The 20,674-nt window shown below is 42.2% G+C and overlaps 3 protein-coding genes and 1 pseudogene across 3 annotated transcripts; 3 read left to right on the forward strand and 1 right to left on the reverse strand.

Moving 5' to 3' along the window:
• The first annotated feature begins 422 nt into the window (after positions 1 to 422).
• LOC137287527 (aerolysin-like protein) lies at positions 423 to 2,244 on the forward strand. Its single transcript, XM_067819873.1, has 2 exons — positions 423 to 470; positions 866 to 2,244. The coding sequence occupies exon 2, from the start codon at positions 873 to 875 to the stop codon at positions 1,683 to 1,685; it is 813 nt and encodes a 270-aa protein (XP_067675974.1). The 5' UTR covers positions 423 to 470; positions 866 to 872; the 3' UTR covers positions 1,686 to 2,244.
• A 3,489-nt stretch (positions 2,245 to 5,733) lies between these two features.
• Positions 5,734 to 8,354, reverse strand: LOC137286590 (uncharacterized). The gene is made up of 2 exons (XM_067818535.1): positions 8,304 to 8,354; positions 5,734 to 7,729 (listed from the first exon to the last, which is right to left on the reverse strand). The coding sequence occupies exon 2, from the start codon at positions 7,711 to 7,713 to the stop codon at positions 6,892 to 6,894; it is 822 nt and encodes a 273-aa protein (XP_067674636.1). The 5' UTR covers positions 7,714 to 7,729; positions 8,304 to 8,354; the 3' UTR covers positions 5,734 to 6,891.
• A 2,172-nt stretch (positions 8,355 to 10,526) lies between these two features.
• Positions 10,527 to 13,293, forward strand: LOC137286591 (uncharacterized). Its single transcript, XM_067818536.1, has 2 exons — positions 10,527 to 10,770; positions 12,305 to 13,293. The coding sequence occupies exon 2, from the start codon at positions 12,312 to 12,314 to the stop codon at positions 13,071 to 13,073; it is 762 nt and encodes a 253-aa protein (XP_067674637.1). The 5' UTR covers positions 10,527 to 10,770; positions 12,305 to 12,311; the 3' UTR covers positions 13,074 to 13,293.
• Positions 13,294 to 17,121: 3,828 nt separating this feature from the next.
• LOC137287308 (uncharacterized) lies at positions 17,122 to 19,033 on the forward strand (annotated as a pseudogene).
• Positions 19,034 to 20,674: the final 1,641 nt, after the last annotated feature.

Genomic DNA, 20,674 nt, shown 5'->3' on the forward strand with positions numbered 1-20,674 from the left:
CCTTTATTCCTAACTTGTATGCGCTTTCTTGTATCACTGTAAGGAGCTCAGTAAAACCCGGGCAAAAATCATTTAAGTGAGTGAGGCGCACATAAAATGGTGCTAAGAAAACAATTGCATTGTAAGAGAAAGGAATTTGACCCCCGAGACCTTCAGTGAACCATATGATAACTGTAATTGTTTTTACCTGAATTACAGACACCATACGATAAACTGTCACATCCATGACGTAGTATTCTGTTACTGGTAACTGTTATCTCATCGTATCAGTGCCAGTGTTAGTGTGGGGAAAATGCGACTGTCATGCTTATAATTAGCTTTAGTTGCACCATGCTAGTGGATGGAATTTCCGATCTATTAATACGTCGTAAAGTATACATAAAACAGCTGTCTACTCAGGGCAGTTACAATTAAAGAATAGAAAAGCATTGGCCAACAGAGATAGTTAGCCTCCGAGTACCTCGTTGCAGGTAAGTGTTCACACCAGACCATATAAATGCACTGTGAGTTAGATATATATTGCTTTGAGTCAGTATTCTCAGATTACTTTGTCAGACGATCTACGTGATTGGCATTTATGAAGCTGATGAATAATAAGAAAGATAATATATTTTATGGATGACAACTTCTTTATTATATAGCACTTATATTACGACTTGTTATGCATATATTACACATGCATTATAACAACTTCTTTTCCACATTACACACACATGTATGATGTCTAGCACGAAGTACCTTTCTTACTTTGCTGGATTCTTTAACTTGAAAATGATTTAACTGGTGTGCGTGCGTGCGTGCGTGTTTGCGTTTGTGTGAAACTACGTATTGAAACTCTGTTAACTCTAACAATGTCTATTTACAGACTAATAATGGGTGCAAATAGTTCAAAGTCCCCTGTCGTCGACTTGGAAGAGGTCTTGAAAACGTATGCATGGAATGCATTTGTCAAAACTGACACTTACAAAGAGAAAGGCACACTTCGTTTGTCCGATGTCGATATTGACATAGTATGGAACAGGGTACATTTCTCCACCAGCGAACCTGCGTTTGGATCAAAGCAAGGACCGTTCCCTGTCGAGTCCCAGATCGTCTTCAAGGCGCATTACAACAACAAAACTTCTGAATTTCAAGAACAGAACTTCTCAACTTCAAGAACAACAGTTGCCAAGGCAACAACTTTACTAACACGAGGATTTACTCGAGGCATCCACACTGACATTAAGATTTCAGTCCCCCCGGAAGTCGCGTATGCAACATCCGGTTTTGGGAACACGGTGAGCATCAAAACGGACGAGGTGAATACTGTCGAACACACCCTGACCTGGACAACTAACTCGAACATTCGACTTCCACCAAAGTCCAAAATGCTGGCCCAATTACAGGTTAGCGCACAACAATTTCAATGTGATTTTTCCGCATATGTTACATTCAAAGGAACTGCTGTGCTGCCTATCAAGGACAGAACAACTCAGGCGTTGTTACGAACAGTTCAGAACGACATTTGTACCATTGTGAAGGATGAACTTAAAAGACGGAACATCAAATACAACACCTCCAACCCAGAAGCCATTACGCTCAATGGCAAAACAGTTCAGTGGCCAATCTCAGGGGAACTCCGTTTTAAATATGGCATCACACAGGATGTGCTTCTGGACCCTGTAGAAGGATCGACGTATAACTAGTGCTCGTGCGCATGCTCATGTGTTCGAATCAAATATTTGTTAAGCTTACGAAGCACGTCTTCCAGCTTGTTACTATTTCCGTCTGATGTCAAAGCAGGACAGAACTGTCAATTAGAAGATATATCCATCTATTTGTCAATAGAGTCTGACGTTCAGACAATAAATAATCTGTGATATACATGTGTATAACAATATACTCTTCTATCTTCGTTGACTAAATGTATAGAGATAATTGTTATGATTATGACTGTCATAGTTCAGTTGACTTAACTGACAAATTGAATTACACGAATGTCTTGTTGGCGCACTTTATGAACCATCATTATGTAAAACTGCTGTACAATCATGTAATGTCATATAAGAGCTGTGATTTGGGATTTCCCCATGACGGGAGCTTCGTTCTTGTGATATTTACCAGGGAGCCTATATAGAGAGTGTTATAGAGTATCCCTGTATTTACTTCCAGCAATTGCAATGTATGTAATATCGTTATGGAAAGAAACTATTTACTTTTCACATATATGAGGTGCATCTTGCATTAATAGTTTCATTATTATTATCATTGTCATTCTGTCTTCTATTTATGATAGCCTAGTCCGTTTGACTTTGTAATGTCAATATAAATTTATATATAACAACAAAACATCATTGATTGATCGTTCCCATGACTGGCTACAGGAACACAGTCGTCAGCTGTCTAAGGCGCCAGGCTAGCGATCTTGCGAGCTCAAGGTCCCGGGATCGAGAATTTTATACACTATATAAACAGTATATGTGTCTCAAATCATTGAGGTTGTGTATAAGAGATGGGGATTGTTCCTCAGTGCGAGCATAACGTTAAGATGATCGTAACTCCATACTCTGAAGTAGTGAGTGAATTTAGTTTTACGCCGCATTCAGCATTATTCCAGCTAAATTTCGGCGTTCTGTAAATAATCGAGTCTAGACCTGATCCAGTGATCAAAACCATGAACATCGATCTGCACAATCGGGAACCGATGACGTACACCCACCAAATCAGCGAGCCTGACCACCCGATCCCGTTAGTCGTACCTTAAGACTGGCATGGGTTACTGAAGACCAGGGCCCACTTGCACAAAACGATCTTGGAGCTATAATTATTGTAAATCCTTAAGATCCCGATCTTAGGCTTCGGCTACAATCGCCATCCACTTGCACAAAGCGATTGTAGGCTAAGATCATTGTAAGTTACAATCAAAACTTACAATTGGTTGGAACCAATTGTAAGGAGCTAAGATCATTGTAGTCAGTAGCAAAATGACGTCCAAGTTGGTGTCGATTTCACGCAAATAATTAGCTTTACGTTTGGGGATTGCTTTCATATTACATAAAACTGTATGATTCGCCTTGACACTTCAGCGACACGGAGAATGCAACATCGATTTACGTCAGAAATATCGTTGTTAGCGGTAGTGAACAACATCACTATCGAGTCGAAATCATAGAGTACAATTCTCACCCGATTCAGTGTTGGAAAAACTATGAGCACCATTCCTTTTTGATAAACAAGGAAAGGATAGTAACGAAAGGTGTCTGCATGCGATTAGCAGTGGCCATGACCTTTTCAATAACTCAAGGGCAGCTAATTTTAGTTTTTACGCAAGATGGGAGTGGTTTCCCTTTGCAGATTATGCCGTTGCCGTAAAATCTGCCATGCCCAAATACAATGCATGTTCTGTAGTGACAGAACAGATATCCACATATTTCTTTTCGGTTAATGATTTTCTCTTAGTTTATCATTGACATAATCTACAGTTGGATAAAGTACAAAATTATGTTTTTTTTCTACTTGTGAAAATTGAATCTGACGAGAGACAAGAGTTTTAATCTATGTATTTTAAATATAATACAGGTATTTTTCAAACGGAAAAATACACTAGCTGGGGTATGTGAATTTTTTTTTTAACAAAGCGAAAAAATAATTATCAAGAAACACTCCCACAGTCATGTCACACTTTCATATCTTTAATGCAGCTAATGCAAGCTAATGCTTGTGGGATATATATGGGATTTTACTCCAAATAACACCGATGTCAAACTATGTTCAACTGACAGTCAGTGACAAATCATGGTACATTTAGGTGTTATGTCATAAGGAAATTTTATTTATGTGTTATCTTTTAATTTCATGATTATTAGGTCGATAACTCAAGACCCAATCTGTTAATGTATTTGTTTGTATTTCAGTATTTGCATAAAACATGATATTTCTGTGGTTGCAGTATCACATGTTTAGTTCATAAAAAAATTAGAATGTAGAAAAATTAGAGAATAACCCCTGAGGTACGAGTGATTATACATGTTACCTTCTACGTTATCGCTTCCTTCAACGTTATTATTTACTTCAAAGAATTGTGGGTTGGGGTTGTTTGGGTTTTTCTTTTGCTTGTTTGTTTTTTAGATTTGTTGTCATGAAAAATCTGCAAGGTGCGATTAAAGAAGGAATGTCATCTGTGTGCAGTAACCAGTTCCACGTTGTATTTGCGCTGCATGCTATGCGCACTTGAAGACCACTGTAGACAGGAGTCGAGTTTAAGAAATTTCTACGTCCAACGTTGAAGAGTTCGACCTTAGTTAAGATTGCGATCTTAAATCCATGCTGTCTTAAGATCGTCTTTGTGCAAGTGGATTAGGGCAATTGTATGGTGATTGTAAAGTTGATTGTAGGGGCCTAAGATTGATTGTAACTAAGATTGCTCTGTGCAAGCGGGCCCAGTATTCTAACCCGAAACATCACGGGTCGTATCATAGACTTACGACTTACGCTTTCAGGACCGAGGCCCTGGGCCCGCTTGCACAGAGCAGTCTTAGTTACAATCAATCTTAGGCCCCTACAATCAACTTTACAATCACCATACAATTGCCCTAATCCACATGCACAAAGATGATCTTAAGACAGCACGGATTTAAGATCGCGATCTTAACTAAGATCGAACTCTTCGACGTTGGAGGTAGAAATTTCTTAAACTCGACGCCTGTCTACAGTTGTCTTCAAGTGCGCATAGCATGCAGCGCAAAGAAAACGTGGAACTGGTTACTGCACGCAAATGACACCCCTTCCTTAATCGCGCGTTGCAGATTTTTCATGAAAACAAAATAAAAAACCTCAAAACCCCAACCCACAAATCTTTGAAGGAACTGATTGAAGGAACGTTGAAGAAGGCAGCGATAACGTGGAAGGTAACATGTATAATCACTCGTATCTCAGGGGTTATTCTCTAATTTTTCTACATTCTAATTTTTTATGAACTAGACATGATACTGCAACCACAGAAATATCATGTTTTATGCAAGTATTGAAATACAAACAAATACGTTAACAAATTTGCTATGGACCCCGTCATACCACCACCATACTTTGATTGCGTTTATCATAGACCATAAACCCTCTCATATCACTGCAATGATGTCATTAGGTTCCTGTAATAGTTCGCAATTCATGTGCCTTTTTCAAATAATTCGATGTTCATAGAAATAATTAATAAATCTATAAAATCAATCATGGCTTATATATTTTATTTTTCTACAGTTGCTATACACATGACCAAAAGGTATGCATGTTGTGTTTCATAGGAATCAAAGGATGTCGTAACAGGATACAACTGTCCACTAAAGGATGTGATGTATTAACAGAATAGAACAACTGAGCACTTGAGGATGCGGTGTATTAACATAATGCAGCTGAGCACTTAAGGATGTAACGTATTAACAGAATACAACGACTGCATGAGTACTTAAGAGGATACAATATCTAGGATGTGATGTATCAAAGGATACAATGTGTTTGCACTCAAGGATGTATTCAAAGAAAGCAACGTTGTGTCCAGAAGGCATTGTGTCCTGTGAAGTGAGAAAGTGCTCTTTCTCACCACTAAGAACCCTTAAAACGTAATAAAATAATAGTTAAAGATGAGGAGTCGCTGATGTAGTTTCCACAGTTTATTCTGGAAGTGTGACCATTACAACACAATACATAATACACATCACAAACTCAAGTCTCTTCATTATCATATACATTTACCAGATACACAAATCATTAACAATTACTTCCCATATTCAATATCAAATATAATTTAAAGACAACATTTCATTTTAAACATTCACTTTGTGTTATTCAATATAATACAGTTAATGGCAGGAATATATTCATCACAACACACCTGCAAATACGAAAGAATGAACAATTATCTATAATATTTAGTTCACCTTGCATTGGTATTTCAATGTAAAGACAATAATAGTTTTATACACAGTAGCCATATCAATATTCACAGTTAGTTGGAATATTTACTAAGGGAGACAGGAAAGATAATTATTATAATGATTCGTCCCTTAATAAATAAAACATATATACATAAATAACGCTTCACACAAACAACAAAGACTGAACATAAAACATTAACATTATACTTTAATATAAATTTATCCTGTCTTACTTAACAATATGTAAAAAAAACGTAATTGATGATTGAAATAGACTAAGTTACGAAATAAAACATAGTTGCTTAGCTTAAAACATAATAAAATAATAGTTAAAGATGAGGAGTCGCTCATGTAGTTTCCACAGTTTATTCTGGAAGTGTGACATAGGATGCACACAGACCCGACTTTTATAAGTCCTCGCAGCAAAGGAGACTACGTCACCAGACTCAATGAAGTTATTTATAATTCAGACTTTTAACTTAACAATTAAACCTAACTACATGCTTTTGTTAAACAATGGCATGGTGAACTATGAAACAAGACTAATTAATTGAATTGACGGTTGACTTGGTTAGCTATATGAATTACAAGATCTTTACCTGGCAACTAGATGTTGTTACAAGAGATTAACGGATTAACGTCTGCCAAGCTTGAAAGTTATGACAATGAAAGTGGACAATATAAATATATACACAAATTATATTAAAATATTACAGTAAAATACTCTAAAATACTTGATATTAAAATATGAAAAAGGTACACATTTTGTCACTGGGACAGTTCTGTTTTAGAACAGTTTACTCTTGGCAGTGACGTGTATCACCATCACAACCTTTAGGGTGGTACTAGTTTCTAATATAGGAGACAAGCAGTGGTCTGCTAAGAACAAAGTATGGTTTCTGATTGAAATGCACTCAGTGACAGTATGCACACAGTATACCGTAGTATACATTTACGGTATTTGTTGCCTATCCGTTGCAGATTATTTTCTGTGACTACCAACGTGGCAAACTTCCACCTTCTGTGAAACGCCATACTTGAAACCGAGAGTGCCGCTGACAGGCCAAAACACCATTCTGCCATCTGTGTTGACGCTGGATGTGTCGCTGCTATCGTAAGCATAGCCATTTTCCTCAAACACATCCTTAACAATTTGTCCAATCACATTCTCAACGGTCATCAAGAAGGCCCCGGTTTTCATGTTGCTGATTCTGATCTTGACACGACCTCTGAAGACTACGATTGCAGTAAATGAGCAGTTGAAGGTTTCCTGGTTGACTTGTAGAGTGGCAACTGTTCGAGACATTGCGGGTACTCGTATGATAGAATTGGCGGTCCACGTCATAGAGTGTTTTACCGAATTTTTGTTCTCAGTTTCCACGTCAACGGCGTTTCCAAAACCGGAAGTGACATTTGTGACTTCCGGTGGAACGGGAATAGTGATGCCATTCTTCACGCCTCTGGTGAAACCGTTCATCAAGGCGGTCGTGGAGGTTGCCTCTGTGGTCCGCTGTGTGGTGAAGTTGTGTTCCTGCGTTTCCTTGGTGTTGTTGGTGTAGTCGCACTTGAACACCATCGTCGTCTGCGATGGTGAAGGACCCTGTTTATCCCTATAAGAGACATCCCTCGTTTCGAAGTGGACGCTGTCCCAGATGATCTTGAACTCAAGGTCTTTTTTGGTAAGTGAGTCACTGGCCGTGAGTGAGTATTGTCTCCAAGCCCACTTCTTCAGCTCAGCGTCCAGCTCTACAACTGGAGGTGGCACCACTGACGGGTCTTCTGGGGCGGATTCCGATGCTCCCATTCCGTATCCTCTATGTCTGAAAAAGGAAGAGAGTTGAAACCGTTAAATCCGTTGTCTTCCAGTCGTGAAAATGGAATAACGCGTTAGGTTTAGGACTCAGACTTGGAGTGAAAAATGAAAAGCGATTGGAACAAATGTAGCACCCTGTTCCTGGACAAACATCCTCATTTCTATTGTTATGCTGATCTCGAAGCTGTAACGTGTCGCAACCGACGTTTAAACTGGGAATCGGGTGGTTTGGTTCTTCTTATAACGGTTGTTAACCTCGCTATTGCTTCATCACCGAGTGATGCAGTGAGTGGGTTTCAAGCCGAACTCAAAACACACACGCGCGCGCACCCAAGGCCACGTGCATGTGTGCGTGAGAACACGTCATGCCAAATCGACGCTTTACCCACAGCGCGCTTTGACAGTTGCAACTGACACTAACAATGGGCGACGTTTACCGCTGATGACTAGATTACCATTCAGTAAATACTGACTTTAGTCAAGGTATGTACGGCGCTGTTGGTTTCAGTGAAAATGTGATAGATATTAACTTTGTAGCTCGTGTCATAGAAAATATTACAAAACAAAAAAATGCTACTTACATCGGTATGCGTCTCACTCACGGTCTCTCTGTGTGAAAAGTGATATTAGTCGAACACACATACATTACCTATGTGTTTTGGTTAATCCCAGTATCTATTTATAGCACCACGTGAGACGTGTCACTATTTTTTACTTTCAATACATGAAGTGTATAAACAGATTGGAGAAGAACAACGTCACGGCAACACGTCACTGTGTACGTTAGAGTGAATCCAAGATGGCTTATTGGTTGTCATGTTTTACCAGGTTCACAGTCAAACCTTACAGAAGAAACAATACCCGCAGTGACAACACAACTTCGGGTCGCCGTGGGGTATTTAAAACGTTCACTTGTCACGCCGACGACCCAGGTTCGATTCCCCACTTATGTTCGATGTGTGAGGCCCACTGCTGGTGTTCCCCGCCATGAAATTGCCGAAATATTGCTAAAATCTCACCCACTCACACCCACACACTACGCATTGATCACATCCACACCCCCTACACTGACCACACACCCACATTTATCACACACACACACCGCACTGAATACACACAGAACACTGACCACGCCCACACACCCTAAACTGACCATACCCACACACTGACCACATTCACAAATCCCACGCTGACCACACACCCCACATTAACTACACCCACACACCCTACAATGACCACGCATGTACACCACAGACACACCACTGAAAACCCACACACCCCACACTGACCACATGCACAGACTGAACACACCCACACTCCCCACATTAACTACACACACACACACATCTTCACACTGACCACATCCACACACCCTACACTGACCACACGCACGCATACACACGCACATTACACACACACACACCACTGAAAACCCACCCACCTCACTCTGACACCGCACACACACCACCGAAAACCCACCCACCCCACACTGACATCACACTAATCACACCACACTGCAATATGATGCTCTTATTAATACACGTATTATAATAATTAATTGATCAATTAGCCAAATCACAGTGAGCATGTACCATTTCGATCTTTTATGTAAAATTTATTGTCTGGTCCAGTCTCGATTATTGAAGTGGAATATCGACAGGGCGCCATTAAACAGAAATCAGTGTCGGTAAGACGTTGTTGGGTTGGTTTCGACAGGCTAATCTATACAAAGCAGGTGTACTGATTTTTGACACGCTTAACTCACAATGACAGACAGGCAGACAGTTTATTTCACTAAAGGACGATAATGCAACATAATGCAAATATAAAGAATACACACATGCTGGATATAGAATAACGAAAGAAGAACAAGGTCAATTTGTTGTAGTAGTGGGTTTACTTCTTAGTTTCAATACAGTGGAGAGGAATACAGTTCATGCATTTAGATAGTGTATGTTGTTACAGGTAATTAAACGCACAAAGGTTTCAGCTCTAGGAGGATGAGTCTGCTGGGTTGTAAAACATTGGTTTTGTTTTATTTCAGAATATTTACCACAGTCAAATAGGACACGGAGCTCATCTTCAACATAGTTTAAACCCTCAGAAAGTAAAGGCAGGGGCATTGGTCATATGGTGTATTTGTCCGGTTTCAACTGCTAATCTCAGTTTATTACAGCGAAATATAAATAGAACTTTCCTTTCACACAGTAAGAGGTCACAGGACAAGACTCGGAAGTGACGAATTGTTTTAAAACATCCCAGACTGCTGAATGCACCCACTATCTGTGTATTTCCTCTGGTTAATTATCTATGTACTACAAATGTAATGTTATCATTTGAATGCACTATTGTTTTTGCAATTTAGTCTGTGTATGTGCAAGTTTAACATTAAGCAAAGATTTAAAGTTTGAATAGTATTTACATTTACATATTTACATGAAGAGTCACGTGCGGAGCGTCAATATTGAAGGAAGCAGTCATAATATCGCTGCTTGAAGATAGATATAAATCTTTTAATGCAGCCAATTTCTTGTGAGATCCATACAAGCCCAAAACCATACTGAAAATGTCTTATGTGTAAAACCCAGGTAGGTTTATTGTTATCATCCAGAGATATGAGCATTTGGTAGTCTTGATAAGGGAGTCTATGGAGTTATAGCTGCAACAGTCTGCAGCAGTACATTACTGATCTACAGGTATAGTGGCTATAAATAGAGCCACCTCATTGCAGCAGTGATTGTGGAAAACCGACATTACACCACCTGAAACTTGCTACGCCCACCACGAAGCTCCACCCCTTTCAGAGGTCGTCGAATATTCTCTGAACAACAGTATGCGACATTCCAGGGTTCTCCCAAACTTTCGGTAGTTTCGCGACTACCATTGGATGGGAGCGTAATAGAAAAATCTATGGCACATTGACTCAAGGTTAATTTTTAGACAATACCTAGAGTATAAATAGAGCTACTTTCTTCAATGTTTAACGGTGGGCGTTTGGAATCAAGTCCGGGTACATTCTACATAGCTATCCTACACACTCCAACTAAGGTAAGGGTCAAGATTTGCGGATGTTTAATGTAGATTCTTCAACAATGTAACAATGTACGAATTGTTTTAAAACATCCCAGACTGCTGAATGCACCCACTATCTGTGTATTTCCTCTGGTTAATTATCTACGTACTACAAATGTAATGTTATCATTTGAATGCACTATTGTTTTTGCAATTTAGTCTGTGTATGTGCATGTTACACACAGATGAATGGCACTAGTACTTCGGTTTGACGCAAGATATTCAAACTATGTTTGATGGTTACTATGGTTACCAGTTTCAGTTGCAATTAAAGTGTGGGTACTGTTTATGATTTTAGCTACATGCTTACAGGATGCCATGATGAGAGTATGTATCGGTGTTCATTTGTTATTTTGTGTGTTCATTAGTCTTTGGTCGTTAGGTCCCACTCCGTAATTCACTGACTCCAACAACTGTGTTCCCCTCTGCCCCCCCCCCCCCCCACCCCACCCTGCCCTCGTCACGAGCACGTAGTCCAACCCAGCAAACCTCAACATTCGCCCCTACCCCGCTCACCACATCTCGACTTCCGTCCGTAGCCCTGCCCAGCAAACCTCAACATTCGCCCCTACCCCGCTCACCACATCTCGACTTCCGTCCGTAGCCCTGCCCAGCAAACCTCAACATTCGCCCCTACCCCGCTCACCACATCTCGACTTCCGTCCGTAGCGCTGCCCAGCAAACCTCGACATTCGCCCCTACCCCGCTCACCACATCTCGACTTCCGTCCGTAGCCCTGCCCAGCAAACCTCAACATTCGCCCCTACCCCGCTCACCACATCTCGACTTCCGTCCGTAGCGCTGCCCAGCAAACCTCAACATTCGCCCCTACCCCGCTCACCACATCTCGACTTCCGTCCGTAGCGCTGCCCAGCAAACCTCAACATTCGCCCCTACCCCGCTCACCACATCTCGACTTCCGTCCGTAGCGCTGCCCAGCAAACCTCAACATTCGCCCCTACCCCGCTCACCACATCTCGACTTCCGTCCCTAGTCCTGCCCAGCAAACCTCAACATTCGCCCCTACCCCGCTCACCACATCTCGACTTCCGTCCGTAGCCCTGCCCAGCAAACCTCAACATTCGCCCCTACCCCGCTCACCACATCTCGACTTCCGTCCGTAGCCCTGCCCAGCAAACCTCAACATTAGCCCCTATCCCGCTCACCACATCTCGACTTCCGTCCCTAGTCCTGCCCAGCAAACCTCAACATTCGCCCCTACCCCGCTCACCACATCTCGACTTCCGTCCGTAGTCCTGCCCAGCAAATCTCGACCCTCCCATACCCCACTCAGCAAATCGCGACACTTGCCCGTTTAGTAATCTTGACATTCGCTAGTACCTCGACTCTCGCCCACAGAGCTGCCCAGCAAACCTCGACACCCTCTTGCAGACACAGCCACCACGGCCACCCGCTTGAACCTTGCAAGATGGACGGAATTACACAGTTCTGCACAGTTGTTTTAAACACATCGTATGATCCCATGTTAAAGACGCCGTGTTTGTTTCAGATACAGGATGGGGATGACTGACTTGGATCTTGTTATCAGAGAGTGGGCTGAGCAACAGGCTCGAGCAGTTGGCAACAATTATCGTGCCTCTCAAAAGATCCAAATGGAGATAGACTGGAGCAAGGTGAGGCAGTCCACTGCCAGTACCAGCTTTACAAGCTCCAACCATCTTCAGTCGCATGTTCCTAGATCTCAGGTAGTCTTCACCTCCAACTACGACAACAACACCGACGAAGTGCAGGACCACACGTTCCAGATGGACCGATCTACGGAAGCCACGGTCAAGACGTTCGTTACAAAGGGCTTCTCCAAGAACGGGAACGTTGGTATTACTATTGATGTGCCTCCGTCAGTGTCTGAGCTGACGGGCGGCTTTGGGAGCGACATCGTGGTGGCCAGTGAAGATGAGAACACGGTGAAGCATACCGTCTCGTGGGGGTTGAACTCCACAGTAAAAGCTCAGCCCAAGAAGAGGACAGTTGCTGAACTGAGGATCACCGAGACTGGCTATAACTGTACCTTTGAGGCAGAGGTTCACATCCGCGGTCGCGTCATCGTCAGGGTCAGCAATGGCGTCTCCACTCAGGTGATTGAGGGCGACATTGCAACGATACTGGGTGATGTCCTCCACGAAGCTGCCGCACGCAACGATGGCCTGATGTCTATTCAGGGCAGGAAAGTCACCTGGAAGGTGATGGGTGGACTTCGCTTCCGGTTTGGGGTGTCCCAGGACGTCAGCGTGAGGAGCACAAACCTGCCACGTCAATAGCCGTCTTGGAACAGAGTCAGCCCAAACATCAACAGCGTCATACCTGCCGCATTTCAAGACAAATGTTGTGCATGATTACAAACAAAGGCGTCACATATGTCGCTCAGTAGACCATACATAAAGCATTTCCCATTTATGACTTGCCGTGCCCTGTGTAGAAACAGTCTGTTTTTGTGGTTAAACAGAATTATGATCACTCAATAAACAACAACAATATTCATATCGTTGTTTTCTTATGTTACATTGATGAGACTCCCTCACTCACTCCATGCACAAGATGCAGGCTCCCAGTACGAGCGAGCGAGTTTAGTTGTACGCCGCTCTCAGCAATATTCCAGCTATATGGCGGCCGTCTGTAAATAATCGAGTTTGGACCAGACAATCCAGTCATCAATTGCGCAATTGGGAACCGATGACATGTATCAACCAAGTCAGCGAGCCTGACCACCCGATCCCGTTAGTTGCCTCTTACCACAAGCATAATCGCCTCTTATGGAAAGCATGGGTTGCTGAAGGCCTATTCTAACCTGGACCTTCACGGGTCGCTCCACAGTAGTATGTGAGGAGTTCACAAATAAGCATATGTACTAAATGCAAGCATCAGCATCAATGCGAATTCCGATGAGGCACTGCGTAGCCCAGTGTTGCTCTACAGAGCAGTAAATGTGGTTCATACCCCCTTGTGTCCAGTGTGTCTCGCGCTCAGTCACATGAGATAATCTCTAAGAATGCTCGGATCTTTGCCGAGGCTTGTCACAAAACAGTATAGCAGTAACTTGAGGCCTGAAAAGGTATATGATCATCCAGTGTTTTCTTACTGTTTTGTCCTTTGTGGTCATTAATGAGTTAGTTTAGTTTTACGCCGCTTTTAGCTATATTCCAACAATATCACTGCTAGCATGCAAAAAATGATGAGCTTCACGCATTGTGCCCATGACGGGAATCAAACCAGGGTCTTAGCGTGACGGGCGAACGCTGTAACCACTAAGTTTGTGTGTTCAAATGTCAGTTTGACACCTCCCGACCTGCCCAGTTTACGCGTTAACTAATGTGACAGTATAGTGGTCACATGTGGACCAACTAGCGTGACAGTAGAGTGGTCACTTGTGGACCAGCTAGTGTGACAGTAGAGCGGTCACTTTTGGACCAACTAGTGTGATAGTAGAGTGGTCACTTGTTGACCAACTAGTGTGACAGTAGAGTGGTCACCTGTGGACCGGCTATAGTGTGACAGTAGAGTGGTCACTTGTGAACCAGCTGGTGTGACAGTAGAGTGGTCACCTGTGGACCAACTAGTGTGACAGTAGAGTGGTCACTTGTGGACCAGCTAGTGTGACAGTAGAGTGGTCACTTGTAGACCAACTCCGCCTCCATATAGCTGGAATATTGCTGCGTGCGGTGTAAAACTAAACTCACTCAGTCAGTCACTGTGGACCAACTAGTGTGACTGCTATAAATATTTAATGAGTATTGATACATATTTATCTTACACATATATACACACACATTGTTTTCTAGAATGGCGTGACTTATACATTTGAGTACTACTCTTGTACCTGTTATCTGACCTGTCTGTTCACACGCTCATTCCCTCTCCATCACATGGCACATCAAAATACAGGGTGACCTGAGTACCAGACAGGTCCCCTCGTCGTCAGGTGCTATCAAACAATCTGTCCCCGAGGTATGGAAGTAATGAAAACACCAGCGTGACTCCTAGCGCACCTGTGTGTACAGAGTGACACTGGTAGTCTTTGTATCACTATATAATGTAAATGAATATAAACCTAAAAGGTCAAATCTGTGGTTTACATATTTTCTTTGTATATCAACAATTACAACCACAGATATGTCCTTTGAAACATCTTGTGACATTTTCTTGAACAAGAGTGTGTGAAGGACTATAGTTTCACGTCGCACCCAGTAATATACCAGGTATATGGCGGCCGTCTGTAGGATCAGACAACCTGCGCAATTTTGAACCTGTGACAAGTGTCAGCCAAGTCAGCGGGCCCGACCACCCGATCCCGTTAATGGAATGGCGCTGTATGTCAGACATCGGCCGATGCACTACAAACAATATCTATCATGCATGTAAAGGGACGTTGGCCGGGAGTTCTTATGTGTTTCGCCATAATGTGGTAATTGACAGAAATCATTTGCCTGTGTAATGTGTTTTGTCACCTTGAATAGTAGTTTAGACTGGCAGTGTGCATTTCGCTTTGTTCAGTGAATATATATTTACATTTGAATAAACTGTGGAAATTGTCTCTAGTGTCCTGTCACACAGTTTGCATAAACCTTCATTCAACGGGGTTTTCTGGACGCTTACGATGATATTGTGAAAATGACGCTGTGTGAGCTAGTGGCGTGACAGACAGCCGAGGAACAAAATGTTTGAAGTTGTCAAACCTTTGTTCAGCAATGTTGCTGTGGATCAGCACCGTACATTGTCAGTATGAGGCAATTGTGTGCTATGTTCAGACCTATGCTACAACCATTTTGTCATCTGCAGTGACCCTGAGAATATTGAAGAACTGTAAAGGCATTTTGTACCACATCCATGGAGGTGACTATTGTTCCTCAGCTTACATTTCGTCGCAACAAGTCCAGCATTGTGCGTGATTTTCACAATCTGGATATTCTCTGCCTTAGTGACCCCGCGATACACATAGTGACCATAGTGACCACTTAGTAACCAGTTGATACACAGTGACCATAGTGACCACTTAGTAACCAGTTGATACACAGTGACCATAGTGACCACTTAGTGACCAGTTGATACACAGTGACCATAGTGACCACTTAGTGACCAGTTGATACACAGAGCGACCGTGCTCTGATCATGTAATGACCTCAAGATACACATTGTGATCGTACAGTGACCACGTAGTGACCAGCTGATACACACAGTGACCATACAGTGACCACTTACTGACCAACTGATACACACAGTGACCATTCAGTGACCACTTACTGACCAGTGATCAGTGACCCCGCCTACAACATGACGGTATGTGTGGTCAGAGGTATATACACAGCTAGCTACAAGAGCATGGCAGTTATTGCCTGTTATGTCGCTGGCAAATACTAAGATCTTACCTACGCTTATAATAACACGTGTTTCCACGCGCCATTTAGCGACAGAGTATCGCGAAGTATTCTTTGACGAATCATCATACCGACCGTTAAGGCGACTGTAACCCGTGAAAGTCCGGGTTAGCATCGATCTTCAGTAAATCATGTTTGGCGACTAGCGGGATCGTCCGGTAAAAACTCCATTACTTACAGACAGCTGCCATATAGATGGAATGTTGCTGTGTGCGGCATAAAACCAACTCACTCACTAAAGCTATTGTATCTTGCTGCTGTTTAGATTATGTTTTCGTTGAAGGTTCTCGACATGCTGTAATTATTTATAGGAATGTGTGTGTGTTTAACGGTCTGGCGTTACGTTACATGTACATTTGACTGAAAAAGATATAACACAGTTGTCAATACTGAGTCAGTGCGGAGTAGCGAGTGTTCTGTCTAAATCATCACGAGACTCGCTATGTAAGGTGTTCGGAAGACAGGGGCTCGCTATGTATATGTGTAATACTCACTATGTAAGAATATAGATGTTATTAAGGAGGGCTCGCTTCATATGAGCAACACAAGTTATGCAACAGTGGGGTGTCCGTGATGACAGAGGTTCACTATGTGTAAGCAGCATACGAAATGTTGAAAGAGTCCGGTTTAACGAAGATGACTGGTGAAACAAATAAAACAATAATATCAATACAGCTGCCTTGTGCCAAAACGTGAATGTGCAACCAACAGGTACACTGCCGTGTGTCATGCGCAACCCAAACTGAGTGACTATAAATAGAACCACGACATCTTGACTATGAATCATGGGAATGAAAGACACGCCCACCATGAAACTTCGAACATGCTTTGACCAATGGCAGTCGACAAGTGTGGGTATTCCCTGACTTTCGGGATTTTGCGTGACTGCAGTTTAAAGGAATCTGTTGAAAAAAGGAATGAGCAGAGGGCATAAATACGTCGATTTCGCTCAGTGTTTCCTTAAGCCAGAATCGTTCACGGACACAAGGCAAAGAACGCAACATACAGAGCAAGGTAAGTGATGTGTCCTTGCTTGTATATTTGGATATGTTGTTTACAGGTTTGTTAGCACATATGTACACTGGCACCTCCGTAGAATCAGCACTTGCTCAGTTATCTTCTTGTGTGGTTTAATATTGCGGGGGCGGTGGGGTAGCCTAGTGGTTAAAGCTTTGGTTCGTCACGCCGAAGACCCGGTTTCGATTCCTCACACAGGTACAATGTATGAAGCCCATTTTCTGGTGTCCCCCGCCGCGATATTGCTGGAATATTGCTAAGAGCGGCGTAGAACTAAACTCACTCACTCACTTTAATATTGCGGCTTCATGTGTGCACCTGTAGAACAGGGACAGGCTTATGTCCGACAATGACTGAACGGTGAATTAGTGACCGGAGTATTTTAGTATAACGTGAGATTTTAAACCAATTAAACTTTTATGAAACAACCTATATTTTTAAGCAAATCTTTAAATTAGTATTATGTATTTAGGATTATAGTTTCGCGGTAAATTCTAGATTATTGATGTCGTATATGTTATATATAGAATGTATAGAATGTCTGTTGTACTGGACTAGGTGTTATGTGGTTACTTTGGCAGGTAAAGTGTTTTTTTCATTCTTTCACTAAGCAAAGGTTTGATGCGGTCATCACTGCCCTCTACCCTTGCTCGTACAGCCATACCTCTAGGCCAGAAGTCCTCGTACTTCGCAAGTAGTCTATTCCCACAAGGATGCTGAAACATGTTTACATTAACACTCTTCAACGGGATCTGTTGACACGGGACTGTCATTCTCAGCTTCATGGGAATTATACAGCCCAACCTGTCTTACGCTGTAGAATATTAATGCTCATGTTTTCTGATTATGAAGAATATACTGTATGTTGTTTGTTTGTTTCAGGATGAGCAGCTCTAAACTAACCGACATTTTGGGACCTCTAAAGACATTCGGTTGGGATGCCTATGTCTTAACAACAGATGACAATGATCAAATAGACTTCGAAGACGCCGATCTCGACGTCCTCATGGATGAGGTCACATGTACAACCAGCGATCTGAAATACGTCCCTAAAGGCCAGATTGGGCCTCAAGAATCTTCCACCCAAATAGTGTTTACGTCGAACTATGACAACCGAATGGAGCATGACCAACAGCACAGGTTCACTGCCCAGAAGGTGACGCACGCAACTGCTGAAGTAGAGTTAACGGAAGGATTCACCAGCGGCAATGACGTCGGCTTCAGCATCGACATTCCGGAACCAGTCCGTAAGGCAACCGCCGGTTGGACGCCAAATAATCATCCGGTCTAAGAAGACCCATACCGAGCAGAATGAGCTGTCATGGTCTATCGACACCAACGTGCTGGCCCCAAAGGGCTCTAGAACCATAGCGAGGCTAGAGGTCAAGGAGCAGATGTTTGAAAGTGACTTCAAGGTGGAGGTCACTTTGGCAGGAAAAGTGAAGGTCAGAATCTCAAGAGATGGCGAGTTTGTAAAGATGGTTCAAAACCCAATTGGCACTATTCTCGGCGACCGTTTATCTGCCAAGTGCAAGTCTAACTTAGACATTGACAAGTACTCAGTTACTTGGCCAGTGAAGGGGCGCGTTCGTTTCAACTATGGGATCTCACAGAATGTGGATGTGTCGAAAACGGCTCTCCCCCTGCAAATGAAATAACTGTCAACTCACCGAGACCACTAACACAGTTGTCCACACATATTTCCTACTTACTTCTTATTTCTCTCACTGAGATGTTGTTCCATGTTGTTGTTTTTTTTGTTGCTGTTGTTTTTCTGTCCAAGACTGCTAAATTAATCTTTCCATAAAGCTAAAATACAATTGTTTACTTCACATGTTCAATTTTCGTTATCTTTGTATAGCAATGAAGTAATTCTTGTGGAACAGAGTATAATCATACTCCTGACAGTCAACCAGATACCAGAATCAATACAAGGGATTCGAACACATAACCAGTTTTTTTGGCACGACACAGAGTTGCTTCTGGTAAAACAATGAAAGGTTCTGTAAAGCAGGTGTATATCAGATATAATCTGCTTATCTATGTTACATGGAAGACATGTAGATTAATGCTTGCTCGGAGAATTAGCTCTTCTGATGAGCAACTTGGGATATCATGAACGTGCAACACATTAATTGGTAGGGTATACGGGTATGGTACATAACCTACACCACATTTAGGGGTAGGATATACGGGAATATACATAATGCACGGTATACATTAATGGGGAGGGTGTACGGGTATGATATATGGCACAGCTGTATGTGGTTTTCGTGCATTCTAACGTGGGAATTTGTGTATATCTGATACACTGACAATGGCAAACTTGTCCACGTGACATGGCGGAGTTATTACACTGGACACAAAGGTCATCGTTATTCCACGACCAGTAAACCTCGGAATGATACAGAGTCGGTTTATAGTCTGTGTTCACAGTACACTAGCTGCCCTTCTGGTCAGATTTTCCTTTGGAAACAGTCTTACTTAGGACACGATTCGTGCTTAGGTTTACAAATTCACAAATTCATAGAAGTGCATCTTGTTCTAAAGATTCAAGGTGCCGAACAGTATATTTTACAAAGTCTCAAGAACAGTGATTCGAAAACAAAAATTTTCATGCTCGCAGCGAGGCAAATATGAACGACAGAAAGCAGTGCCATCGGTTGGCAATGTAAATGTCCTGTTTGAAGTTTCAGTGGTTTCATAGTAGTCTTCGTTTTGAATTTCAAATGTCCTGGGACCTATGTTGATGGCGTGCCACAGTCTCTCCGTCACTTACTCATTCACTCTCATTAATCCAAAAACAATTATCCAGAAGGATACGGGAGTACTGAACTACAGCTTATCAACTTTACACTGGCTTTCAGGCTAACGTTTCACAGACATTAGGGAGATTTAATACTCTGAAACACACCCTGAACCCACTTCCTGCCAGAACTCATGTGGTGGCAAGAAGATGCATCTTTGCTGAAAGTTTTCTACAGCCATTCATGGTGGAACACACTTATATACTGTCTCACGTTGCAATCATCGTAATATAGATATAATGATTAACCTTCACATGATGCGTAATACCGGTGATGCAAAGATTCATGAAATTACAAATATCAACGAAATATCTCTAACTCACAAGTTTATTCAAGTTTTCTATCAACGTAGCATTCAGAACTTTTTCCAGCGGCTTCCTGATAGTTGTGTACTAACACTGTAAGCATCGAATACATTATGCGATATAATAATATAGGCCAAATCTCGTGTTGATGTCTTCTTGTGATGAAAGAAATGGGTACAGTCATGCTGACTCAGTGACTGGTTCCTGTTATGCACTGCAACTCCAGTTTACTGACTGAGTAGAGAATCGTCTTATATCATATACAATTCCTTGGCACGATGAAAACAGCAGGGCAGATAAAACTGCAGTTATCACTCAACTCGATAGACTTGTCAGACAATAGGTTAGACCTATGTGAGGG

This window comes from Haliotis asinina, chromosome 6, assembly GCF_037392515.1.
Source record: "Haliotis asinina isolate JCU_RB_2024 chromosome 6, JCU_Hal_asi_v2, whole genome shotgun sequence".
Classification (NCBI taxonomy): Eukaryota; Metazoa; Mollusca; class Gastropoda; order Lepetellida; family Haliotidae; genus Haliotis; species Haliotis asinina.

Coding starts and splice junctions, on each gene's coding strand:
- LOC137287527 (XM_067819873.1), top strand. CDS start 873: ATGGGTGCAAATAGTTCAAAGTCCCCTGTCGTCGACTTGGAAGAGGTC.
- LOC137286590 (XM_067818535.1), bottom strand. CDS start 7,713: ATGGGAGCATCGGAATCCGCCCCAGAAGACCCGTCAGTGGTGCCACCT.
- LOC137286591 (XM_067818536.1), top strand. CDS start 12,312: ATGGGGATGACTGACTTGGATCTTGTTATCAGAGAGTGGGCTGAGCAA.